The sequence below is a fragment of the Podarcis tiliguerta genome (assembly GCF_965153285.1).
Source record: "Podarcis tiliguerta genome assembly, chromosome: 5".
Classification (NCBI taxonomy): Eukaryota; Metazoa; Chordata; class Lepidosauria; order Squamata; family Lacertidae; genus Podarcis; species Podarcis tiliguerta.
The window spans coordinates 16354332-16380102 of record NC_139538.1 but is presented as its reverse complement, the minus strand read 5'-3'; the positions used below and the strand labels follow the sequence as shown (position 1 = coordinate 16380102).

Below are 25771 nucleotides of genomic sequence, written 5' to 3'. Positions count from 1 at the left end.
GATTAGCGCTATTAGCGCTATTAGCGCTATTAGCGGTTTAGCGGCTATTAAGGGATTAGCGGCTATTAAGGGATTAGCGGCTATTAAGGGATTAGAGGCTATTAAGGGATTAGCGGCTATTAAGGGATTAGCGGATTAGCTGCTAAAAGGCTATTAGTGGCTTAGTGGATCAGCTGATAAGCGGCTTAGATCAGCTGTTAAGCAGCTTAGCATCAGCTGTTAAGCGGCTTAGAGAACAGCTGTTAAGCGGCTTAGGGGCTGGGGGGAAAGGGGGGGGAGGGAAAAAACCCCGCAGAACTCGCAAGACATTTTTGTCTTGCGAAGCAAGCCCATAGCAAATTCGTTTTGCGAAGCACCTCCAAAACGGAAAACCCTTTCGTCTAGCGGGTTTTCCGTCTTGCGAGGCATTCGTCTTGCGGGGCACCACTGTATATATAGAGAGAGAGCACTCCAGTAGAGGAAAATACTATTTCTACCAAGTGTAAAGGAAAAGGAGTATGTTCCCAGCCAAGATACAATTGATCAGTTCTTTTTTAAAACTTTCGAATTTGAGCGAACACTTTCACATGGCGTTATCTACGCAGGAAACCTCTACATGCTACAGAATATCAGGGAATGTTTTAGGTACATATCTGAGAGACTGCCCCCTTCCCATACACAATAATATTCCAGGTATTAAGATCGGCAGAGGGTTGCCTCCTAGGCCTTGTTATCACTCCCATGAGATGACTGCAGCCAACTAGCTACCAGGCTAACTTTACGTTGCTAGTGTTGGTGTATGAAGCCAGATGCAGTTTGGGATTGGGTCACCTAAAAGATCATTTCACCCCCTTATGTATCCCATTGATCACTACACTCTGCAGGAGAGGGGCTTGCACAGATGCCATCCCACTCAGGGGTCCATTCCATGTAATGTAGGCCATCTACCCTTTGCCTTAGCACCTGCTTAGGGAAGTTTTTAATGTTTGATTCTATTTTTAATATTCTGTTGGGAGCCACCCAGAGTGGCTGGGGAAACCCAGCCAGATGAGCAGGGTATAAATAATAAATTATTATTATTAGTATTAGTATTATTTATTGAAGACCTTTCTCTTCCAACAAGCCTTTTTAGTGTAGATTTAAAAAAAAATCCCAACGTTTGTCTACTTTGGTTTAGAAATAGTATTCATATAGGTTTCATTGTGGATGCTTTTATTCTTGAATTGCTTCAGGCTGTTTCATGGGAAGTGATTCATAATGAAACAAATAAATCTAGAACATACAGCTTGTACACTGAAGGGGAAGGCAGATGATGATGGGCAAGGTGTTGTTAAAGGAGGCTTGCCCGCTCCTTCTGATTTCCTCATTGAAGAATCCCTGATGAACTTTGGAGGAACTCCAGGGTTTCCTAGAACACATTAGATAGATGATCCCATCAACTGACGTCAGGGAGTGCATTCATTTGAGTTAGTCCAAGGCTCTCACAAATGCTGCATGTAAGATACTGATTTTCGTATTTTCAAATAAAAAGAGTGCATCAGCTTTGTTCAGTAGTCTTATCTTCTCTCTGTTTCCTATATAAGCTTTGTTTAAGTATGGTAACCTTAGAGTGATTGATTTATTTTTCTGGTAGACTCCACTGTTCTGAAATCTAATTGCATCCCCTGTTCGTTGTTTATATGCACACAGCCAAATTTATCTTGCATTAACTGCATACAGCCATTGAAGGTAGGTGGTGGCATAGATAACATTGAACTATCTGCTGGTTAAATACATTGATTGATCAGTGTTCAAGTGAAGGTGCCCGGGTGCCAGGATGACGCCAACTTTTTCACCATTTCGAGGTGCATGGAGATCATTGGATCTTGACTGTTTTCACAGACTAGCAACATAATGGATTTTTATCCATTATATTTTATCTGCACAATCAGAATGAATTTTCAGGAACCAAAAAGTTGTATAAAAATATGACTTTCGAGCCTTCTGGCCCCAAAATGGCAACTAAGACATTCCGCTTTCATAACTGTAACCCTGGTTTAAGGAGCCATTTGGCACCTAGATTATATTTCTGAATTTCGAATGCTGTTGATGTAGTTTATGTAGTATAATTTCATGGCCAGAGTATATTTTGAGTGGAATTAGATAGCTGTGAATACCTAAGAGCTGTCCTGAGTCAGACAAAAGCTTATGTAGTCCTGCATCGTGTTACCCACAATGACCAACCAAATGCCTAGTGACAGCCTACAGGCAGGGCATGAGTCCTATAGACCTTGGCTCCTTTGGCAGTGTATAAATTCAATTTAATTTAAAAAATTCAGTTCAACAGTAACCCTTTCCTGCTGTTCCTCAATGATTGGTACAGAGCTATGGTGCCTCCAATGCTGGAGGTACTAGATCGCCATTATGCTCACTCTACGTGGGGCTGCCCTAGAGACTGACCCAGAAACTCCAGTGAGTGCAGAATGCTGCGGCGAGACTCCTTACGGGGTTCTTGCCGTGGGATCACATTCACCCCGTGCTATACCAGCTGCATTGGCTCCTTGTGGAGTACAGGATCAGGCTCAAGGTGCTGGCTTTAACCTTTAAAGCCCTATACGGCCTAGGACCTATGGGACTGCCTCTCCTGGTATGTCCTACGGAGGAACTTATGGTCTTCAAATAAAAACATCTTGGAGATCCCGGGCCACAGAGAGGCTGGCCTCGAACAGAGCCAGGGCTTTTTCGGCCATGGCCCCGATCTGGTGGAACACTTTGTCACAAGAGACTAGGGCCCTGCGGCACTTGACATCTGTTCCACCAGGCCCTTCGGCCAAGCCACAGTCTGACCCCCTCCTTCGGTAATCCTCACAGAACTCTAGCCCAATGGTTGCCATTAATTTGATTTTGAGTTGATTTTAGAATGCATTTCAATTACCGTATTTTTCTCTCTATAAGATGCACCAGACCACAAGACGCACCTAGTTTTTGGTGGAGGAAAACAAGGAAAAAAATATTCTGAATCTCAGAAGCCTGAACAGCAAGAGGGATCGCTGTGCAGTGAAAGCAGCAATCCCTCTTGCCGTTCTGGCTTCTGGGATAGCTGTGCAGCCTGCATTCGCTCCATAAGATGCACACACATTTCCCCTTACTTTTTAGGAGGGAAAAAGTGAATCTTATAGAGCAAAAAATACGGTAATTGATTTTATGTAAGCTGTGTTACTTTTATTGTTAGCTGCTCTGAGCCCAGCTTCGGCTGGGGAGGGTGGGATATAAATAAAATTTTATTATTATTATGCTTAGCAGCTACCTGTCTTATGTCAGGTCTGTTTCTAGGGTTTTGTTTCCATGTGTAAGGACGTACAGCAGTCAGTAAACCAGAAAGGGGAAACCTTTGGTCCTCCCAGACAGAGGACCAGCTGATGGCCAGCATTGATGAGAGTTGTAATTCAATAATCATAGAATTGTAGAATTGGAAGGGATCACAATGGTCACATAGTCCAAGCCTCTGCAATGCAGGAATCTTTTCCCAACATGGGGCTCAAACCCACAACCCTGAGATTAAGAGTCTCATGCTCTGCCGACTGAGCTATTGAGAGTCACAGGGTTTCCCCTGCAGTAAATCCACATCTGTCTTTTGCTTCTCCACATTTCTGAGCAGCTATAGGCGAGTATGGTAACATTTGATTTGCCATATATTTGGAGACTGACAATTGTGGTTTTACAGAAGTGACAATTATGCAGCAAGCTTTTAAATGCATGCATCTAAAACATTTTCACCAGCGAGGTCGAAATTAATCTCCTTGGTATGTACAGACAAACCTAAAGCCTGCTACATCTCCATTTGTTTCTTTTACTGGAGATTATAGCATGTGTTAATATATATACATAGTCATTGTGAGGAGTTTTTATGTTTTGTTTGCTCTTGCCGGAGATAAGTCTCCGCAATCAATTGCGGGAAAATTGTACAGATGAGAACAGATCGGCCTGAAAGAACAATTGAGATTCCTGAAGCTTTCTGATTCCTAGGGACAGTTTGAGATTTAAGAAGCTGGTGAAAATGATGCTTCGATCGGGGAAGAGAACCTTTGGGCACAGATGAATATGCTTCCCCAGGATGAGCGCTTTCAGCCTAGGTTAACTCACTGTGTCCTTCTGCCAAGCACCAAGGATGATTTTACTGCACCTTTAGTGTTGGCCTGTTGTAAAATGATCATATGTACCTATCCAAGAAAGAGGAAAAGATAGATGACAACATGATGTATAGTACAGAGCATGTTAGCACATGCTGATGCACAGTGGCGGTCAACATCTAAAATTCGGTTGCATCAGACTTCGCTTCCACTTGCACAAGGAGCTTTCTGCAGTCTCCTCCCCTCTGTGGCCCCTGATATTGGCTTGGGGTGCTTGTGTCAGGAGAACCCCACAGAATAGCACGCAAGGGTGGGGTCATTTAATCTAGGAAGCTGAAATCCTTGTACAAATGGAATGACTGAAAGAGCGCAACACTGAATTCAGAGTGCCCTGAATTATTGCAAAACATCAAAAATCTAGTTTGTAGGAATTGCAGATTACAGTGGTACCTCGGGTTACATACACTTCAGGTTACATATGCTTTAGGTTACAGACTCTGCTAACCCAGAAATAGTACCTCGGGTTAAGAACTTTGCTTCAGGATGAGTACAAAAATTGTGGTCTGGTTGCGCTGCGGCAGCAGGAGGCCCCATTAGCTAAAGTGGTGCTTCAGGTTAAGAACAGTTTCAGGTTAAGAATGGACCTCCAGAACGAATTAACTACTTAACCCGAGGTACCACTGTATTAACCTTGATTTGTGAAATTGTGGTCCCAAATTTTAGATCCATTTGCACATGTGCTTATGTCACATGATGGCTTGTCAGTTAATGACCTGAAGCAGAATGTGTGAATGTCATCCACTGAAATGGATTGTCGCTGTTACCTTGTTGGGGAAAGGTCGTAGATCGGGGTAGAACAGAGGCTTTGCATTCAGAAGGTCCCCTGTTCAATCCTCAGGTCCTCCATGTAAGCCAGGAGTGTCTCCTGTCTGAAATACTGGACAGCTGCTGCCAGTCAGCATAGAGCTAAATGTACCAATGGCACACCCAAAATGCCCCATGTTATAGGCTGGTTATCTGCCAGTATGATCCTCAAACAACATACAGTAACAACCGAGGCATTGGGAAAGTGTTCTGCCAGTGACCTTTGGCTGTTTCACACATGGAAGTCGTCACAAATTGAGAACCAAAACACAGCCGTGCCTCGAAATTCACACTGATTTATTTATTATGATGCAGTTCTCCAACCAACCAGTATCTACAAAATGCAAATATTAGGGACAAGTGTTCATAAATATGATGATATCAGTGAGTACAACATACAAAACTGTATTGGGGAAATCTTTTGCAAAAATGTGTACATCGGTCAAAACCGTTTTTTTGGAGAAATTCACTCTAAAATGCTGGTGAATTTTCATTTTCATGAGGATTTTGCAATGTTCCTGTTTGCAACTTGCTGCAGAAATGTGGAGAACTGAATTTAAGCTTTAAAAATGAGGCAATGAGAGAACTGAAACTGACACATTCTTCTAAGCCACTGGCTGATCTACTGCAAATCACCCAGAGAATCTGCCATTATTTTTTTTAAAAAAATAATATTTATTAGAAGTTTAAAAGTTACAAAGAAAGGGGAAAAAGCACAGGGAAAAAAGGAAAAAAGGGAAAAAATTAAAAAAATGCATAAAAAGAGAACAAAAAACACAATACATCAAAACACAAAGAAAAACAAAAATAATTAAAAACACATCCAATATTTATCCTTATCTTTCATTAACTTATTCCCTCAACCTCCTCACACCTCCCTTTTTTGTATTCCAGTTATTAACTATATCAGCAAATCCTTTCCCTCTTTCACAGCTTTCTGTCATTTAATTATCTTAATTTATTTTAACATCATCTTACCATCAAAACCCTAAAATTTTATACTTAGCTCCTTGAGATCTGCCATTAGATCCTGCCCTACCATTCCTCCCCTTCTCTGTCCTTGATGGCTGGGAATCTCTATTCCCCTGCTTTTGGCGGGGGCAGGGATGTCATGTTAGAGCTGGGGGGAGAAGCAGAGGAACCAGTTCATTATATGAACTGAAGGAGAGAGAGAGAGAGAGAGCTATTAGCTGGCTGTGAAAAAATAAATATATATTTTGGGTTGCAGGGACTCTGTGAACTTTGTACAATAATGATGCGTTTTCTGCCAGCTTTGAAGAATCAGCTTACTTCCACTCACACAGTGCTTGCTTGTTTTGTAATAGATATATTACAAAGACATCTTAAATATACAGACCTGTGCTTCCTCATCCAAGAAAATAAAACCCTATAGCATTGCCCCTGGAACGTCTCACTGCTTGCGGGTGGTGGGGTTGCTGTAATGTGGGAAATCAAGTGTATCTTGACTTCACAGGGATCAATAGTGTTCAGAGAGCAGACGCTTCAGTTGACCTGATACAAGCTGGGACACCTTCCATTTAGTGGGGGCGTGAAAAGACTCTTCTGCTCAATTTAGACGCTTACTATAGTGTGTTTGGCACCTACTGAGCAGATGCCCACTAAACAGTTTGATCATTTTTCAGTTAATGCAAATTCATAGCACAATCTAAACTTATCATCCTATACTGGTTATATTTGAGCAGTCATGTCACCAGAGGGCATTCATTTTCCTGCTTTTTAAATCTACTCGATTCATGTTTCTGGATTCTGGCTGGGGGAAATGGGGACTAGATGGCATATTGATGATTAGCCTACAGTTTCCAGACTCCCTTCCTTTTTAGTGAACATGTTTCTGGATAACTGGCCTAGTGTAGTGGTTAAAGGACTGAGTTTCTGGTTGACTGCTTCCTCGCCATCCTTATTAGGAGGACTTAGACGAGCCCCACCACATCAGCCCTGTCCTGTCCCCACCTGCCATCTGCAATACAAGGATAATCAAGTTTGTAATGCAGGTTAGGAAGGGCTACAGTGGCGGTGTATGGGAAGTCCTAAAGCACTACATATAAGTGCCTAGTACTTAGCAAATAGGCTCTTCTTCTGAGAAGCCCTTTCATGGCTGGCATTGCAGAGGATTGGCTTCATTGTTGCCTGCATTGGAGCCCAGAACACATCAAACCATACTCCGTGTCTGCACTTTGCAGGAAACCATTGGGCAGAACTGTATTTTAGAAATGATTTCTCTCTCTCTCAATAACACAACCCACTTCCTTCTGCACAGCGGCCAAATCAGGCTCATTTGCCAGGTGGGAAACAGTGGGATTATATAAACTCAGAAGCTTCTACGCTGATCAAAAACCCCTTACAGCTCCAGAAATAAATTTTAAGTTGGGAGATAAACCATGTGGTTGGCTAGAGATACACCAGATTATGCATTTTCTAAATCAGCCAAATATAAGGACTCAAGCATTATGCAGGTTAGTTTTGAACAACTACTCAACCAACCCACTAGGAAAGGAAAGCATCCCCCAACTAGATAAAATCCTCACCACAATTGGATAAAATTAAGACTGAAATGGGGGAAAGGTTTTGGAGACTAGAGGAACAACTGTGGGAACAAATTTGGAATCAGCTGTCATTTGGATCCCTCCAAGAAACTCAAGAAAATGTTTTAAAGATAGCACAATGCTGGTACATGTGCTCAGCCAGGATATATAGAAATAATCATAATTTGTTGGTGGGAATTTAATTTACCTGGCTCTCTACGTGTGGTGGTTTTGCCCAAAATTTACTCCCTTTTGGGAAAAGGTTTTGCAAACAATTATTCAAAGGATGGCACTATTGCTCCAATCAGACCCAAAATTAGCCCCATTGCCTCATTTTACTTAAGAACATCACCAATAAAGACCCCAACCTCCATTAACTTCAGCCAGGTTAATGACTGCAAGACATGGGAAAACTTTAAACACAAATCTTTTTGAAGCCTGGATTTCACAAGTATGGGACATCGTGCTTATGGACAAATTAACCATTTCACAAAAGGAATATCGATTGGAGTGGGGGGAGACTCACACCTTTTATAGGACATGATGTCCTTTTATTGACTTCGTTAAGACAATCGAACATGGTTTTCACCCTCCATTGACTCATGGAACCTTATGGAGAGACGCTTTTGGAGAGATTGTTATTCCTGGAATGTCTAAAACTACAACTGTCAGATGCTATTTTTCTTTTCTGTACAACTACTAAGCTATGTTTTTCTTGTGTGGACATGTTACATTACTTGAAATTAAAAATCAATGAAGGAAGAAAGAAATTATTTTTCTCCTATTGCTTGTCAGGCTTTCAAGGAATCATAGAACAGTTGGAAGGGACACCAAGGGCAATCTAGTCCCCATGCAATCCAGACCCATTCAGGACAGGTGGTCCTCCAACCTTTGCTTAAATACATACCAGGTTTCTTCAGAATACAGCTTGGAAATTACTGCTCCGCAGTATATAGTCTAAAGTAGGGATGGGGAACCAGGAGTCCCCAAGATGTTGGAATCTCTCATCAACCCCAGTCAGCATGGGCAATGGCAGGAATGATGGAAACATTAATCGAACATCTGATTCCCCACCCCTGATCTAGGTTTGAAGCAGGCCCCCATTGGAAGGGACGACAGTTGTCCCAGTGGGAGCCCTTAACTTCTTATTGACTGTGTTTGGGAGCCCATGAGAACATACCTCTCACGTACAGTTTTTGCAGTGCAATGTGTTCTGTTCCTCATTTTGTTGACACAAACGTTAATGGAGCCCATTGGGACCTCCGGCATCTCCAGAGTGGGGAGATGCAGAAGCTCTATTCTGGACACTATAGAAATATGTGGTGTTTGAACTTCCAACTCCCCTTGGATTCAATTTGCAGTTGAAGCTGCAAGAATAACAGAGAACTCCAAATTGTTGATGGTGTGTGTGGGGGGGGGGGTGTGCCTTCTCTCCAGTGAGACCCTTCAGCTTTCCTCCCTACTCCCACTTTGGAAGGGGCATAGCACAAGAACAGAGCACATACTTTGCATGCAGAGAATCCCAGGTTCCGTTCCTGGTACTTAGCCTTTTGTGAGTGTGTTAGTTATTTTATCTAAAAGTATTTCTAAACAGCTTGAAAATCTCTGTGGTAAGTGTTCAGAGTGGTTCATATGCCTGGTCTACATCCCTGTAAAATAAGAAGAAGAAGAGTTTGGATTTGATATCCCGCCTTTCACTCCCTTTAAGGAGTCTCAAAGCGGCTAACATTCTCCTTTCCCTTCCTCCCCCACAACAAACACTCTGTGAGGTGAGTGGCTCTAAGTGTGGTGTAAGAACATTATTATTCCCCATACTGCAGATGGAGAAACTTAAGTGAGCCAGTGTGGTGTAGTGGTTGAGAGCGGTAGTCTTGTAATCTGGGGAACCGGGTTCGTGTCTCCGCTCCTCCACATGCAGCTGCTGGGTGACCTTGGGCCAGTCACACTTCTTTGAAGTCTCTCAGCCCCACTCACCTCACAGAGTGTTTGTTGTGGGGGAGGAAGGGAAAGGAGAATGTTAGCCGCTTTGAGACTCCTTAAAGGGAGTGAAAGGCGGGATATCAAATCCAAACTCTTCTTCTTCATCATCTTAAGGCTGAGAAAGGGTGGCTTGCCTAAGGCCACCTAATGAGATCATCACTGTGGTGACATTTGAACAGAGGACTTCCAGTGATAAGGGACTTCCGAGAGATACGCTTGAGCAGGAGCCAGTCTGCAGTGTGTTGGGGAAAGTGAACTCAATAGATAAGGGATGGGAACCTGTGGCTCTCCAGATTATTATTATTTTATTACTTTTATATTACCCTTTATCCTCGGGGGGCGGGTGTCACAAGATAAAATTACAATTAAAAAAACACAAAATACATAATACAAATAAGAACAAAAACAAACCAATAATTCCCCTCCCACAACACATTTAAAAGATGTTGCTGGGCAATGGCTCCCATAATCCTTGAGGTTTTCCATCTCAGGTCTGTACAACCATCTGCTAATTATTCATAGCTGAGCAATTAAGCAGTTGAAGATCAAGTTATGTGTGAATCAGCCAGTGAAGAGGCTTGGTCTAAAATTACGTGCTGTTTACAACATAAAGTAGATAGGAAGGTGTTGGTGACTCATATCTGGGTAATCAAAATAAAAATTGGGAGCGTTTGACAGAGTTATCTGGTGTTGTGTGTCCGCAGTGCATGCTCTTGATTTATTTTCTTCTCCCAAAATTGCAGGCCAAATGTCTGTTCCGAGCAAGAGTTGGCCATGGTGGGGCATCGCCAGCCATGTGTTCAAGCCTTTACCCGTTTGGTGAAGATGTGGAAGCAGGACTGTGCAGGACAGAGGTGGTGCATGGCCTATGAGAGAAGGTAACACATGGTCCTGTGTTTTTAAAGCATGGTTTGATCAGTGAAGCAGTGTTCATCATCTTAAGCAAGCGGGCATACCCAGGATCACCTACCACACATTAGTTAAGTGTTAAGAGTTGCTGACCTCACACCTTTGCTTTACTCTATTAGGAAAACATTCTTTAAGAAACAGAAAAAAGTTCCTGGAAGCTTTAAAGAGGGTTCCAGAATTTTTTGTTAGTGTGTAAGAGTGGCACTCTAGGCTTGATTGGCGTCAGCTGGAGGTGCAAATAAAGGGAGGTTGTTGCAGGCTGCAATTTCCACATGAGGAAAGCACACACACACACACACACACACACACACGCACACTGTCAGCACGCACACTGATAACAAGTTTGGAAGTAAGACAATGTGTCCTGCTGATATTGTGAGTTTTGCTGTGTCAGGATTAATTACTGGGCTGAGATTATGCCATGCTGGAGAGAGAAAGAAGGACTGTAAATAGCTTGTATATAATAGTAACAGAAATGCTTGTGCAACCAGTCAAGCCATAAAGAAGCTCTTGATTGTGAATTTGAGGATGACTTCTGTTCTTGTCCTCTGCCTCCGGGGAAAAGTCTGCTACAAACAGTAAGAAGTGGTTTTACCAAGGTGCCACCACACAAGCAGAAAAGCTCAGCAGAAGTGTGGGGGCGGTAACCTCTAATATACTCACTAAATATTTTTTTGCCCCTTCCTGTTTCTGTAATACGTGGGTCCCATGGCAGATGCATGGAGGATAAATCAGGTGAGTTCAATGTCAACAGCATTCCCCAAAGAAAGGAAGTTTGAAAACCACTGCTATGCAATAACTGATAATGTGTCTCAAAATAGAGATGCTATTTTCTTCCTTGCGTGCTGGATGTAGACCATAGCTGTTGCCTGAACAAAGTAGGGCAATGTTTTGTCTTAGCGCTATCTTACACTGTGCTTTTACTATGATTATTTTTTAAAGGACAAGCTATTATACCATTTATAAGCAAGTGTACAGCATGGAACATCACACTGTCTTTAAGTGCTGCCCTGGCTGGAGCCAGAAGAAAGATGATGAACCTGGGTGCCTTCACTGTAAGTTGTGATTGTAGAATACCATGAGCTGCTTAACTCATTATTCTTTAAAGATGCTTCTTGATTGATTTTCTTTTTTAAAAAAAAAAAAGCAGGAACACAAGAAGCTCCTTTATACTCAATGGGGTTACACTTCCTCTGAAGAAGTGGCTATGCAGTTTGGAGCTACTACTGGATCCTTGGCTCTTGCTTGAGACTCAAGTGGTCTTCGTAGCATGGAGTGCCTTCCATCAGCTTCAGCTGATGGCCCAGTTATGCCCCTATCTGAACAAGGATAACCTAACTTCTGTTGCCCATGCTCTGGTAACCTCTAGGTTCTGCAACACGTTATACGTGGGGCTGCCTCTGAAGAAGGTTTGGAAAGTTCAGCGGGTGCAAAACTTGGTGGCCAGGCTGCTCACTGGGACCCAAGACAGTTGGAGCGTATAACACCAATTCTGGCCTGACTCTGCGCTGGCTGTCGGTTAGTTTCCGGGCCCAATACAAAGTCATGGTTTTGACCTATAAAGCCTTAAATGGCTCAGGACCTCCATACCTCAAGGACCACCTCTCCCCATATCAATTGACCCGAACCCTGCAATTATCGTCTCAAGGCCCTTCTTTGTGTGCCTCTTCCAGGAGAGGTCCAGAGACGAGCCATTTCTTTAGTGGCTTCTTGCTTACGGAATGCTCTCCCAAGAGAGACTCACCTGGCGCCTTTGTTTACTATCTTTTGGCACCAGGCAAAAACATTCCTCTTCTTTCAGGCCTTTGGATAATTAGCCAATTTATGGCCTTTTGAACTTGGTATGTGTGGGGTTATTATCCTTTGTTTTTTGTTTTAACTATGTTATGTGTTTTTGTGTTTTTATACTGTAAACTGCCCTGTGATTCTAGGATGAAGGGTGGCATAGAAATTTAATAAACAGAATAAGTGAATAAATACTGAGTCTGACCATTGATCCATCTCGTTTGCTCCATGCAGCTTGGTAATGTCTCTGCTGCTTGGCAGCAGGATTCCAGGGTTTTATTTTTATTTTTTTTAAATAATATTTATTAAAAGTTTAAAGATTACAGAAAGAAGTGAGAAAAAAAGAAAGAATAAACAATACCAATCAATACATTACAATACATAAAAAGAAAACAAAGGACACAATACATCAAAACAAAAACAAAAGCAAAAACAATTAAAAACACATCCAATATTTATATTCATCTTTCATTAACTTGTTTCATCGACCTCCTCACACCTCCCTTTTTTGTGTTCTAGTTATTAATTATTTCAGCAAATCCTTTCCACCTTTCACTGTTTTCTGTCATTTAATTGTCTTAATTTATTTTAACCTTATCTTACCATTAAAACCCTAAAACTTATTTGTACTTAACTCCTTATAATGTTTCTACTAAAGCCATTCAATTTCATTCCAACATTTTTCTAACATTCCAGGGTTTTAGAGGGGACATTCACAGCCCTGAAGATTGGCACCTTTATGCAAAGCATAAAGCACTGAGCTTTTGCATTTAATTAAAACAACAGCAGCATAGGACAGTCCCAAGCATGAAATCTGCAACTCTGTTTGGATGCAGGTGTATTGTGCGCACACATGTTAGGAAAACGCAGCTGCCAGTTGCTGAACATGCATTTATACCCCCCCCCCCAATAATATTTTTTATTGGTTTTCATTTGCACATTCCACATACACATATTGTATTACATTTCACATTTACACCTGCTCCCCAGAGCCAACTTCCCTCCTTCCCTCTTCTGGCCTTTTATATCACATCTAACTTTTTTGCATTGTCTTCATCTGTTTTGTATATTGTTGTTCTTCTTTCGTATTTGTCCATAGAGTGTCTATATAGTCAGATAAATCCTCCTGTATATACAATTCTTATTGTCTGTCTATATTCATTTACAACTACCATTGGTTACATTAATCACATTGTACATTTTACTTTTTGTTATTTTCTTTATCCAGAAATTTTCTTCGTATTTCACATTATGAGGTTTATTTTAGTTCTACTGGTTTCACTATTTCACCTTATCCTTCCTATGTATGACATAATTTTTTCCCATTCTTTTTGAAATGTTTCATCGCCCTGTTCTCTGAACATGCATTTATAGTTTGTTGCCTTGTTCTGTGCGCAAAAGCCCTCAGGGTTATTTTATTAATAATGCTTCCCTTCCCTTCCTGGAGGGAGGACTTGTGCACATTCGCTTTCAAGCAACATTTGTAGTATTAGCGGTATGAGAAGCTCATGGATGCTGCATATAACTGTTGCTTCCTTGTCTCTCCCCTTTTCCTCCAGCATTGTGCTCGGTGGGCACTTGCTTCAATGGAGGGAAATGCTCTGGTGGGATATGCCAGTGTCCAGCAGGATTTCAGGGATCCCGCTGCCAGTATGGTGAGTCAGAAGTTTCATATTTTTCTGGGGAGGTTCTAGCCATGTGGTGACCTAAGCTTTGTTACATCCGGTTTCCTTAATGTGGCATGGCAATTAAAGCCCACTGCGGAAGGATACGACCGCACGGCCTTAGTATATTTTGAGTAGCGTCTTATGGCATTAAGCTGCAAGTTGGAAAGTCAGAGAATTCTGCCAGAAACAGAAGCAGATTGTGTTTTTTGTCTCATGTCTGGAACGACCCAGCAAATACAACCAGATTTGCTCACCACATAGCCCACAACTGATAAGTAATTATTATTATTATTATTTAAATCTTTTTACATTGTTTTGATATTTCCTTTCCATGGAAGTAGATGGTGCGCAGATAATTGCATTGTTAGGTTAAATTTGTAACTTAGGCAAATAAGCACTTAATTTATGTTAAATAGTGGACAAAGAGAGAAATGTACCATTTCATGAAAACTGAGCTGAAGATAGGCCAGAATGGAAATCGCTTTCACCTTGAATTCCTGATTGTAAGCTGAGATTGCTTATGATAAGCAACCTGGAAGTTGCCTGATGTTGGCGAAGCTCTCTGTATCTTTATAATGGGTGGATTCAAGCATTCAGATTAGTGGTTGTGTGCCTAGCTGCTGGTATTCCTTTTAAAAACAAATTATTTATAATTTTCATTGTATGACAAGCAAAAAAACCTCTTAAAAATCAAGTGATTTCATATATTGTATATTGACTCCCCTCCCTCTCTTTCTGTGGTTCCTTATGTTTATAATATTTTTACTGCATTTCCAAATTAAACCATGCAGTTGGTAATCCCAGGCAATCTCTGCTGGGGTGTGATCATGTGATTCTGCAAAAGCCATTTTGTGTGTTTGTGTACCACACTTGGCTCTGTCTTGTTGGATTATGGATTACGAATATTGGGAGAAGGAAGGGATGTGTCTAGTACAGGGGGCTGGGAATCTCGTGTCCTCCAGATGTTGGACCCCTTACCCATTGGCCATGCTGGCTGGGGCTAATGCGGGTTGGATCCCAACAACCTCTGGGGGGGGGGGAGGTCATTGGCTTTCTGTCTTAAAACTCGTCTGAAGTCTTGAACACGAATCAAAACTTGGATACAGGTGCTGTGATGAGAGTGGGTTGAGGTCATCTGTATGCAGTTGTGGGCACACAAAACATGAGTGCTCATTCCAGGTAACTTTTCCACTAGTGCAGCTTAATGACATTGACGCACTATCGGCATTGGTATGACTTTCATGTGACCCAGAAGCTAAACCATAGCAGGTATAACAAGGAATTGTTGACATCTGCACAGTGTCCATTTCAGCAGAAGCTCCAGAACTCCCTTTAGCTCTGATGGGGGGAATGTTGGAAGAATCTGAGCCGATGTTTCGAATCTCTAGTTGTTAATGCAGCGATTACCTTAATGTCTAAAACATAAAGGCATTCCCTTGAGCACGCAAGACATAAGGTGGGAGAAACTGTGGAGCTGCAGCGATAAGGTTGGATTCTGGAATCAAAACGAGAATTTTTGCAGTGGTTATTTCCCGGGGAGTTGACTAGAGTGCTGACACGAAACCATTAAAAACAGTGCTGCTTAGTCTGCCATTTCTGGTTCTTTACAGCTTGAAGTTTTATCTCGGTGGTCTGTGCACATTCAACTGATTCCTGAGGGTCTGATTGGAATTCTGGCAGTCATCACTTCTAGCATGGGCTATGAGCTGTTGAGAGGCTGCCAGTTCTGGATCTGTAAATGACACTATAGGCAAAATTCACTTTGAAATATTTGTAAAAGCTATTCATGGGTCCTGGAAATGAAGGCGAAGACTTCTGTTGGAAGTACATGGCTCAGAGGTTGCTACTAAGGTGGCAGACCATGGCAAAAAGCACACATCTTTTTAAATTCAAAAAAAAAAAGGTGACATTTTGATTGGCCTGATCATGTAGATTTTGGAATTCTGCTTATGAGCCAACTGCCTTTACTTTTTTATATCAGAAAATTTCAGGGATGGGATCCTGGAATATCCACAATGGATGCAAGGCCCCTGTTGTCCTCCACTGAAGATTACACATCTGTAGCTATTGAAACTTTTCGTCTCTGACATTGTCTTGGACACATAGAAAGAAGGAATTGGTTAAACCTGGTTCTTTACTCCAAAGTATGTTGGAATGTATAGTTCTAAAATTTCCTATAATCTGAGTCGTTTCCCCCTTGATTGTTGGGCATTCAAGCCGGCTAATGAGGGGAAAAGGTGGTGAGTAGTTTTGTTTTTGGTTTTTTAAGTGAAGCCATTATTAATGCATTACATCGAACAGGGGCATAGAAAGCTTTTAACAGTTCACTGACATGACCGAGGACAGCCCAGGGATATCATAACAATCTGTAATAGGGAGCGATTCCCTTGCAATTTGCAAGGTAGTCTAATGACTCCCTTAGAGATGTTACAGCTTATTTTGTAAGTCTGCAATACGAGGTTATCTTGATTTCGAGGTGAAGGTTTGCAGAACAGTAAGAAGAAATGCAATTCCTTTGCATCTTTGTCTTCCACCAGTTTTTCTGCATAGCGTAAGATATTTCAAAACAAAATATTAAAATACTAAACATTCATTAACAGATTGAGCTGTGTGAAGTTCACATTTAAAAAAAGGGTCCACCCCCCAAGTATTTGCCAGTTGTCTTGAAATAGACTTTTATGCGCATTGGTCTTATTTATTTATTTTTAAATAACCACCCAGCTCAAACATGTAAGGAAGACATTCTCATAAAGATTATTCATGTTTTTAATCAGGCAGCACTGAGCAAGCTGTGTTCTTTGAGGGTCAGAACTCTTCTCTTGAGACGTCTTGTGTCAAGGCTGGGATTTGAAATTACTGTTTATCCATTTTGGCTGAGGTGGTAAAGTCGAGGGAAGGAGGATTAAGTAGAGCTTGCTTCCCCTCAGCCAATGTTTTATTTATTTACTATTACGTTTATAACCCATTTTTCCTCCAAGGAGTTCAAGGTGGCGTACATGGTCCCCCCCCCCCCTTTTATCCTCAAAGCAACCATTTGAGGCAGGTTAGACTGAGAAACTGTGATTGGCCAAATGGTACTCGATGTACAGGCAACCTTCCCCACTTAACGCGCATTCAATATTTGTGCGGCTGCGCATACACACTGTACCAAACCAGGAAGTAACCCAAAAAGTCACAAAAAGGGGCAGAACAGGGAGGGGAGGGGAGGAGTGTTTGCAGGCTTTTTCTTTTCTTTTTTATAATATTTATTGCTTTTTGAACAATTTAAACATTACAAAACCAAACATAAACAGAAAAATAAAAACCAATACAATACAATATAAAGACACTACATAGCACTAAACACATTAAACTAAACAAAACCAAACAAAACAATTTAAAACACTCAAACAATTTCAATATCATATCTTTCATTCACTTATTTCACCGACCTCCTCACACCTCCCGTTTTGTATTCCACTTCTGTCGAATGTTTCAGCAATTCCTTTCCATCTTCCTCTGTTATCTGTCGTATAATTACCTTAACACATTCTAACCTTATTTTACTTTTAAAATTCCATTAATCTATTTATACTTAAATCCTTATAACATTTCTACTAAAGCCATATAACTTCATTCCAACATTTTAACATTCATTAATTTTGCAGTATTTCTGTAAATAATCTTTAAACTTTTTCCAGTCTTCTTCCACCGACTCCTCTCCCTGGTCTCGGATTCTGCCAGTCATTTCCGCCAGTTCCATGTAGTCCAGTTTGCAGGCTTTTTCAATGGTGTTTCAAATATATGCGGATTTCACTTAAACACTCGGTATCTCAGAGAGAGTCTGTGTACTGGTCCAGTAAGCGCTTCCGCTGCGCCACCAGCAACAGCTTTCTTTGCAGAGTAATAATTAAGTCCAGTGCAGAGATTCTTGTTGCAGTACAAGCTTCAAACTCTCAGCAGCAAAAAAAAAACGACACAGGGAAGCCTGTCTTTCCAAAGACAGGTTTATTGCAGAAAGATAACAGAAACACCTCCGGAGCTTTCACACATTTTGCTTCACGTCCAGCACGCCCCAAACAGGCAGAGAAAACAAACACTCTTTATATACTGAGCAACTTAACAACTTAACGAGCTTGACTACTTAAAGTCACATGACATTGCTAATTTGCCAGCGTCTTAGGTTTCACACCCTAACACCCCCCTCGCTGGCAATACAAAACCAAAAAATTACTTCAGACCCATTTCTTCACAAAAGTTTTCATGCCGCTGAAACCCAAGCGGTTTTGTAAAACCGTCAGCTTGATTTTGATGACTGGGACAGTAATTTAATTTAACAATTCCTGCTTTTACCGTTTGACAAACATTTTGAAAGCGGATATCCAAATGTTTTGTACGACCTTTAAACTGCCCATTTTGTGCTAACTTAAGACACGGTTGATTATCACCCCATACAGTGATTGGAGTGATGGCCTTTTCATACATCTCTTGTGCCAAGCATTTGTAAAATTCTAGATCTCTACATAACTCAGATAAGGCACAGAACTCAGCTTCTGTTGACGACAAAGCAATCAGGTTCTGTTTCTTGGATCTCCACCCAATCAGAGAGTTACCAAATTTTATTACACAGCCAGACACTGATTTTCTATCTTTTAAATTTGCCCAATCACTATCTGCCCAACAAGTAATCTGTGCTTGTCCTTCCGAAGATAATTCAAGGCAAAAATCTTTGGTGTATTGTAAATATCTTAACACTCTTTGAATTCCTTTCCATGCATTTACACTAGGTTTTGAAGCTTCTCTGCTGAGTAAGTTAACAGCGTAAGCAATGTCTGGTCTACTCCATTGCGAAAGATGAAGTAAGCTTCCCAGTGCTGACTGAAAGATTTCAGCACGCTTGAATTCAGCACTATCCTTGAACTCATTGTCTTTTACAAAACCCATTTCCATTGGTGTTCTAACACCTGCACACTCTGTCATGCCAAACTTTTTCAACATTTGCAATATCTTGCCTTTTTGATTCAGTAGAAAACTGCCATTTTTGGTCCTATCTATCTGAACACCAAGATAGACCTTCACATCACCAAGATTCTTAACTTTGAAGTGTTTGTTTAACTCTTTGGCTAGTTTTTTTACTTGTTCTTGTGTCTTTGAAGTATAAATCAGGTCATCTACATAAACAAGCAAAGATTCTTGAGCATCTCCTGAACCTCTGAAATATAAGCAATTGTCAGCCTTGCTCCTGCTAAAACCAATGCCTACCAAAACGTCATTCAAACACTCATTCCAATTATGAGCAGATTGCTTGAGTCCATAAATAGATTTATGTAGTTTCCATACCTGATTTGATTTACTAACTTTCAATCCTGGTGGTAGCTCCATATAGAGCTCTTCAGCCAAGTCTGAATGAAGATAAGCTGTAGAGACATCAAATTGATTCACTTTAAAGCCTTTCTGAGCAGCAACTGCTAATAGTGCCCGTAGGGTTTCACTCCTTGAAGTGGGTGCATAGACTTCTGAATAATGTAACCCCTTTCTTTGTGTAAAACCTCGAGCTACAAGCCTTGCTTTGTACTCTGGTTTCCCCATCGCTGTTGTCTTTATCCTGTACACCCACCTACAACTTACTGCCTTGGTACCTTCTGGCAGTTTGGTGATGGAAAACACACCCAGTTCTTTCATAGAATTCAACTCCTTTTGCATGGCCTCACGCCACCTACTGGCCTCCTCCTGGGGTAATTGCTCAACCTCCTCAAAACTTTCAGGTTCGCAATTTGCCAAACCAGCCCAAACACTAATAGCTTGGTACCTTTCAGGAGGTTTACCTTTGTTGGCACGCTTGGAACGCCTTGGCAGTTCCTGCGATGTTCCTTCAGTTTCCCCCTCTGACTCAGAATCACTAGTTGTCAACTGTTTGTCACTAGAAGTTGAAGAACTTTCTGATTCTGACTTCACACGTCTCTCTTGCTGTACAGGTGAACTTTTAGAGCTAGAAGATTCTGACTTTACAGACTTGGGTGAACTAGACGATTTCTCACCTTTGTCCTTGGACTCAAACTCCTCAGCCTGTTCTGGAACTAATACCTGCTCTGGGGCCTGAGTTTCATTGCTACTGTTCACCACATCAAATAGTATGTCAGGATTTCCATGAATTTTATTCCAACCATCCTGTTCACAAAATTCTGCACTTCTGCTGATTGTGATTTTCGTTTGATTGCCTTCTACATTCACAAATCTCCAACCTTTTGTGTTTGCTTGATAACCACAGAAAAGCATTTCTTTAGACCTAGGATCGCCTTTCCTACGTTGTGCCTTAGGTACCAGCACATAAGCACGACATCCAAAAACTCTTAGATGATCAATTTTTGGTTTTTTTCCAAATAGCATGAAGTAAGGAGTGTTGCCTACTGTGCTATTGTACACTCTGTTAAAAGTATAATTCGCATACAGTGCAGCCTCAGCCCAAAAACGCTGTGGAAGTCCAGAATCAAACAGCAAAGCATCAATGGCTTCCTGTAATGTTCTAAATTTTCTTTCGGCAACTGCATTCTCCTGTGGTGAATAGGGATTGGTAAGTCTACGAACTATACCTTTCCTTTTTAACCACGTCTCCAGCGTGTGGTTCACATATTCCCCACCACGATCTGATTGTATTTTACGTATTCTGGTGTCAAATTTACATTCAACTTCTTCAATCCAATCCATCAGGATGGAAGCTGCTTGTGATTTTTCTTTCAGGAAGAAAACCCAACTAGCTCTTGAAAAATCATCCACCAAAATTTGCATAAATCTCGCACCTCCAAGCGATTTGACTGGCATAGGGCCACACACCTCCGTGTGCACAAGTTCAAAGGGTTTCTTGCTTACTCTATCAGATCTAGGATAGTTACATGTCTTAACCTTAGCATGTTTACAAGCACAACAATCCAGAAAATTTGGACAGGGTTTAATGTTACACTCCTCAGCTAAATCTGGCATCTTGCTTACATACTTAAAGCATATATGAGCTAACCTTCTGTGTAGTAGATGTACACAACCTGTATGAGGAGCCTTATTTACACACTTAGCTTGCGCTTCACCTGTTGAACATCTACCTGCTGCTAACTGCTCTTCATCCAAAACAAAAAGCCCATCCTCACAGGGAATTCTAACTAGCTTCTTCCCCTGTTTCGAAATGGTGCACACATCATTTTCAAACTCAACCTTAAAACCACTTTTTACCAGGCATGACACACTCAAAAGTCCATTCTTCATTCCTGGAAGAACAAAAACAGGAAGGTTAGTTTGCAAACAGTTAACATAAATTGTGCCTTTAAGGCTCATTTCTTGTTTACTATTGTCTGCTATAGTCACGGTTTTTGCAACTGGCAATGTCTTGCAGTTCATCAAGCTGCCACTAGATGTCGCTGGAACTAAACTGTGACTTGCTCCACTGTCAATTATCCACTTCAAGGTTTGTTGGCTCCTTTTAGGACTCTGTTGTGCTGCCATTGCAGATAGTCCCTTATCAGCACCTGCTCCCCCTCTGGATCGTTGATTCTTGTAGTTTTCACGTTGTCTTCCCCTGTAGCTCCGGAAACTGGCCTTGGACTGTTGAAATTCCTGTTGCTTTTCTGGACACTTTGCTATCAAATGAAACCTACTGCCACATCGAAAACATGACTTGCTGGGCATAGCAGACACTTGTGAGACTTCCTTACAGCTCTGCCTGCTAGTTCCCTCACGCTGGGAATTATCTGAACATCCAACCCTTAGGGTATTTGAATTATCAATACGTTTTCGATGATGTTGATATTCTTGCTCACACAATCTACCAGTCACATAATTCATATTCAGCTGGTCCTCTGGCAAAACTTGTAAAGTTAGTACTAAGTTTTCAAACCCTGCATGCAGGCTGCTAAGCAGAGTATAAACTTTAATATTTTCAGGAAAATTCACACCTAGAGATGACAGTTGGTTGAAATACTCAGTCATCTGTGACGTGTGTTCAACCACACTATCCCCTGGCTTCAGTTTCAACTCATACAAAGCACGTATAATGTTCACCTTCTCTCCGGGCGTGGCTCTATGGTGAATTCGCCTAAGAGCTTCCCAAATTTCAAATGCAGACCTTAAATTTTCCACATGAGGTAATTGGGAATCGTCTATCGATACCATCAACATGCATCTAGCTTTAGTATCCATTTTATCATGTTCCCTGTTCTGAGCATGTGCAGCAGCCTGTTGCTCTGCTGTGGCATCTGCTGCAACAGCCACAAACGGCTTTCGCCTCTGGACATAGTCAGCCCACACTTCTTTGGCTTCCAACCAGACTTGAGCCCTCTTAGACCACTGCACGTAATTAGCAGAGTTCAACTTTGTAAAGGGAACCTGGAAACTTTCCACTGCCATTCTTGGGGTCTGCTGCTACTCCCTCTGTGTGCCCTTGCTTCTCTTTCCCCTTGGGATGCGTTTTACTCACTTTTCAGACGCCTCTCAGCCTCCTCTGAAGCCTTTAAGAGCTGGATTTACGACCAAGCCGGTCTTCTCTCATCCGAAAGCTGCTTTCACTTTCTCTGCACACAATACAGCTGTAGAAACGTAGAAGGATCCATAACCTAAGAGAGAGTCTGTGTACTGGTCCAGTAAGCGCTTCCGCTGCGCCACCAGCAACAGCTTTCTTTGCAGAGTAATAATTAAGTCCAGTGCAGAGATTCTTGTTGCAGTACAAGCTTCAAACTCTCAGCAGCAAAAAAAACGACACAGGGAAGCCTGTCTTTCCAAAGACAGGTTTATTGCAGAAAGATAACAGAAACACCTCCGGAGCTTTCACACATTTTGCTTCACGTCCAGCACGCCCCAAACAGGCAGAGAAAACAAACACTCTTTATATACTGAGCAACTTAACAACTTAACGAGCTTGACTACTTAAAGTCACATGACATTGCTAATTTGCCAGCGTCTTAGGTTTCACACCCTAACAATTCCAACATTTTAACATTCATTAATTTTGCAGTATTTCTGTAAATAATCTTTAAACTTTTTCCAGTCTTCTTCCACCGACTCCTCTCCCTGGTCTCGGATTCTGCCAGTCATTTCCGCCAGTTCCATGTAGTCCAGTTTGCAGGCTTTTTCAATGGTGTTTCAAATATATGCGGATTTCACTTAAACACTCGGTATCTCAGAACGTGACTGCCACGTAAATGGGTTGCCTGTACTTCCTGGCTGAGAAGAATTTTAAACCTTGGTCTCTTGGCCCTATTCCATAGGCGCTACATCTCACTGGCCCAATACATTTTTTTTTTGTCCCACCAGCTCACACCTACAAGGGTCAGTACTGAGCCCAGGATTAATACTGCCCTCAGCTACTGAAGATGGCTACTAGTCTTGATGGCTTTATGTCACCTCAAGCCAGGGACAGTATGCTTCTAAATACCAGCTGTTACAGATCACAAGTGTTGTTGTGGCTGTTGTGCTGATGCCCTGTTTGTGGACTTCCCAAAAGCCTCTGGCTGGTCGCTATGGAAACAGAATGCTTTACGAGGTAGGCCTTTGGTCTGATCCGGCAAGGCGCTCCTTTATATTCTTACAGGGATGTTCTCTAGTGACCACAATGTGCATTCACAGCCTAGAAAGGGTGAAGCATGATGGGTTGCAAGTTTCTATAACCCATTAGCACCCTTTGCCAACTGGGTGCCCTCCAGCTGTTTTGGACTACAACGCCCATAAGCCCAAGCTAGCATCAAGAATGGCTGATGAACATTGTCGTCCTAAGCATCTGGAAGTTGTCAGGTTAGCGAAGGGTGTCTTAAATCCCCCCCCCCCAGTAGGCACAGTGGACATCCACTTTAGGAATGAGAGGATAAATGTACCAGAGAATACACTTACCTCAAAATAACGATGATATCAAGTGATAGTACAGAACTGCAGGTAAGATGTCCATAAAAGTTAATTAGTGTCTTATGGCATCTCTTGAAGGCCAACTTATTTATTGTGCGGTGAATTTTTGTAGTCCAGAGCCAATTTCATTGTCTGCTTCATGTATCTGATGCCAGCAAGCTCTTTTCTGAGAAAGCATAAGCTACATAAGCATTTAAGGTGCAACAAAATCCTCCTTATTGCAGTAGACTTTCATAGCTACTCTTCTAGAAAATACAAGCGTGTGTGAAGAATTCTGTATGCATCTGGAGACATAAAAATGTTAAGACTCGCTGCTTATTTGCTTAGGTCAGAGGTTTTCAACCTTTCTGAGTACACGGCTCCCTTGACCAACTACGTTCTTTCTGCAGCACCCCGTGGGCTCAGGAGCCCAGTTAGGTCACCCCTTCCCTGCAGAGCTGGCAGCCTCTCGCCCTTTTTCGAACACCCTCCCTTGTGGAGTGCGCCCTCAGCCTCATCTTCTCTCCCCTCTCTTCGGGAGTCCTCTGCAGCTGCTGCCCCGGTCTCTGAGCTGCCTCCCCCATACCCCAAAAAGAGGTGCCTCCTCACACTGCCCCACAGGGGCATAAGACTTGTCTGTCCATTCCCAACAGTAAGGGCTGGCAGACTGGTTGGCTGGCTGGGCTCCTTCACCTGTTTGCTTACTCCGAGGCCACCTCCACTCCTGGCAACCACCTGTGGCGCTTGTAGCCAGGGCTGCTGCAACAAACAGCCACACAAGCCTTTGGGTGGCAGAAACATGAGAGGGCATCAGAAGAGGAAGGGAAAGAAAGAGGGACAGAGGCCTGTGTTGCCCGCGGCACCCCTGACCATCATTCAAGGCACCCCAGGGTGCCACGGCACACTGGTTTAAAACCACTGGCTTAGGTGCTTAAGCCTGTTGTTGCAGTAAACTCTTCCCCCTACCCCATGGCTTCTGCTTGCAGTATCAGGGGTCAGGTCCAAAAATGGGGCAGAGTAGGGTTGGTCAAGGATGTGCTGGCCTGTTTGCTGAAGAGGGGAATGCCTGCTTGCGGTACCTAGGTGAACCTAGGGAAAACTGAAAAACCCACCCACCCCTCTACCCTAGAGTTCTTCCCTGCTTATCAGGGGCTGCTGGCACTTTGGATATGATGGTGGCTCTGCTCATATGAGCAAGTCTGGGCCCCACTAGTATTATTCTGCCGACTTCCGAATGGCATTATGCATAGGAGGCTTCAGTTTTCTATCAAAGCACAAAAGCTACTGCTCAAGGTCTGAGTTTTTAAATGGCCTGTTCCTGAAATTCAGCTAATAAGCATTCGTGGCAACTGCAGCAATAATTGGCTCATAATCAAAATCCACAGCAGGAGGCTCAAATATCCCTCACTGTCTTTCCTTTTTGGTAAAATTTCAGCTCATCTAAATTCTCTTGCAATGGGTGTCTGTACATTTTTTTAAATGGACAAACGGAGTAGGAGCCATATTTTCATGTAAAAGCGGTTGCTGTTCATTTGCACAACAAAGATCATACCATCTTCATGTCCCCTCTTTTCCTCCTAGTAACCTCAATATAGGTTTCACTTATCACACAAGGGGTTGACCTCTTTTCTGTTCAAAAGAGGCCTCTTATGAAGCTGTTGATTACTGGGAAGCAGTTGTGACAAAACAACTATATCTCATGTTCAAGAAGGTTTAGAGTGGCGTCAGGAACTGGGCAAGAAGGTAAACAATGCTGAAGTGTGTCCTGCTGCTCTGGTCCCTGTGCACTGACCCCCCCCCATCCCCTCACCATCGCCCCATGAGTACTTCCTACACCAAACTCTCCTTCCCCATCCCCAGCGTGTCCCACTCCCAGCTACATCACTTTCTAGGTTTCTCTTCCTCCTCTTCCTCCTCACTGTCATCCTGCCAGTTCATGACACCATGACACTTTCTCAAAATTCCAAATATGCCTACTGGCCTCCCAAAGTTGGTAAAACCACTCCCCCCCTTCCAGCATTCAGCCTAGACTACTGAGAGATCATTATTGGAATTAAATGAGTTGTCTCCCTCCCTTGCTTTTTGCATTTGAGCTCTA

At 42.2% G+C, this 25771-nt stretch overlaps 1 protein-coding gene across 8 annotated transcripts in view; it reads left to right on the top strand.

Annotated features, from left to right (window-relative positions):
* The window catches only part of LOC310678249 (uncharacterized protein), a 220409-nt gene that overhangs the window by 6446 nt on the left and 188192 nt on the right, over positions 1 to 25771 (top strand). For all 8 annotated transcript variants that reach the window (XR_014511714.1, XM_083441844.1, XM_083441846.1 and 5 more), the window contains exons 2-4: positions 10219 to 10353; positions 11327 to 11439; positions 13729 to 13824. Coding sequence is in view for 7 of the 8 variants with exons in the window: in XM_083441844.1 (XP_083297970.1) it covers positions 10219 to 10353; positions 11327 to 11439; positions 13729 to 13824 (344 nt within the window). In the remaining variant the exon portion in view is untranslated. The remainder of the gene's footprint in view (positions 1 to 10218; positions 10354 to 11326; positions 11440 to 13728; positions 13825 to 25771) is intronic.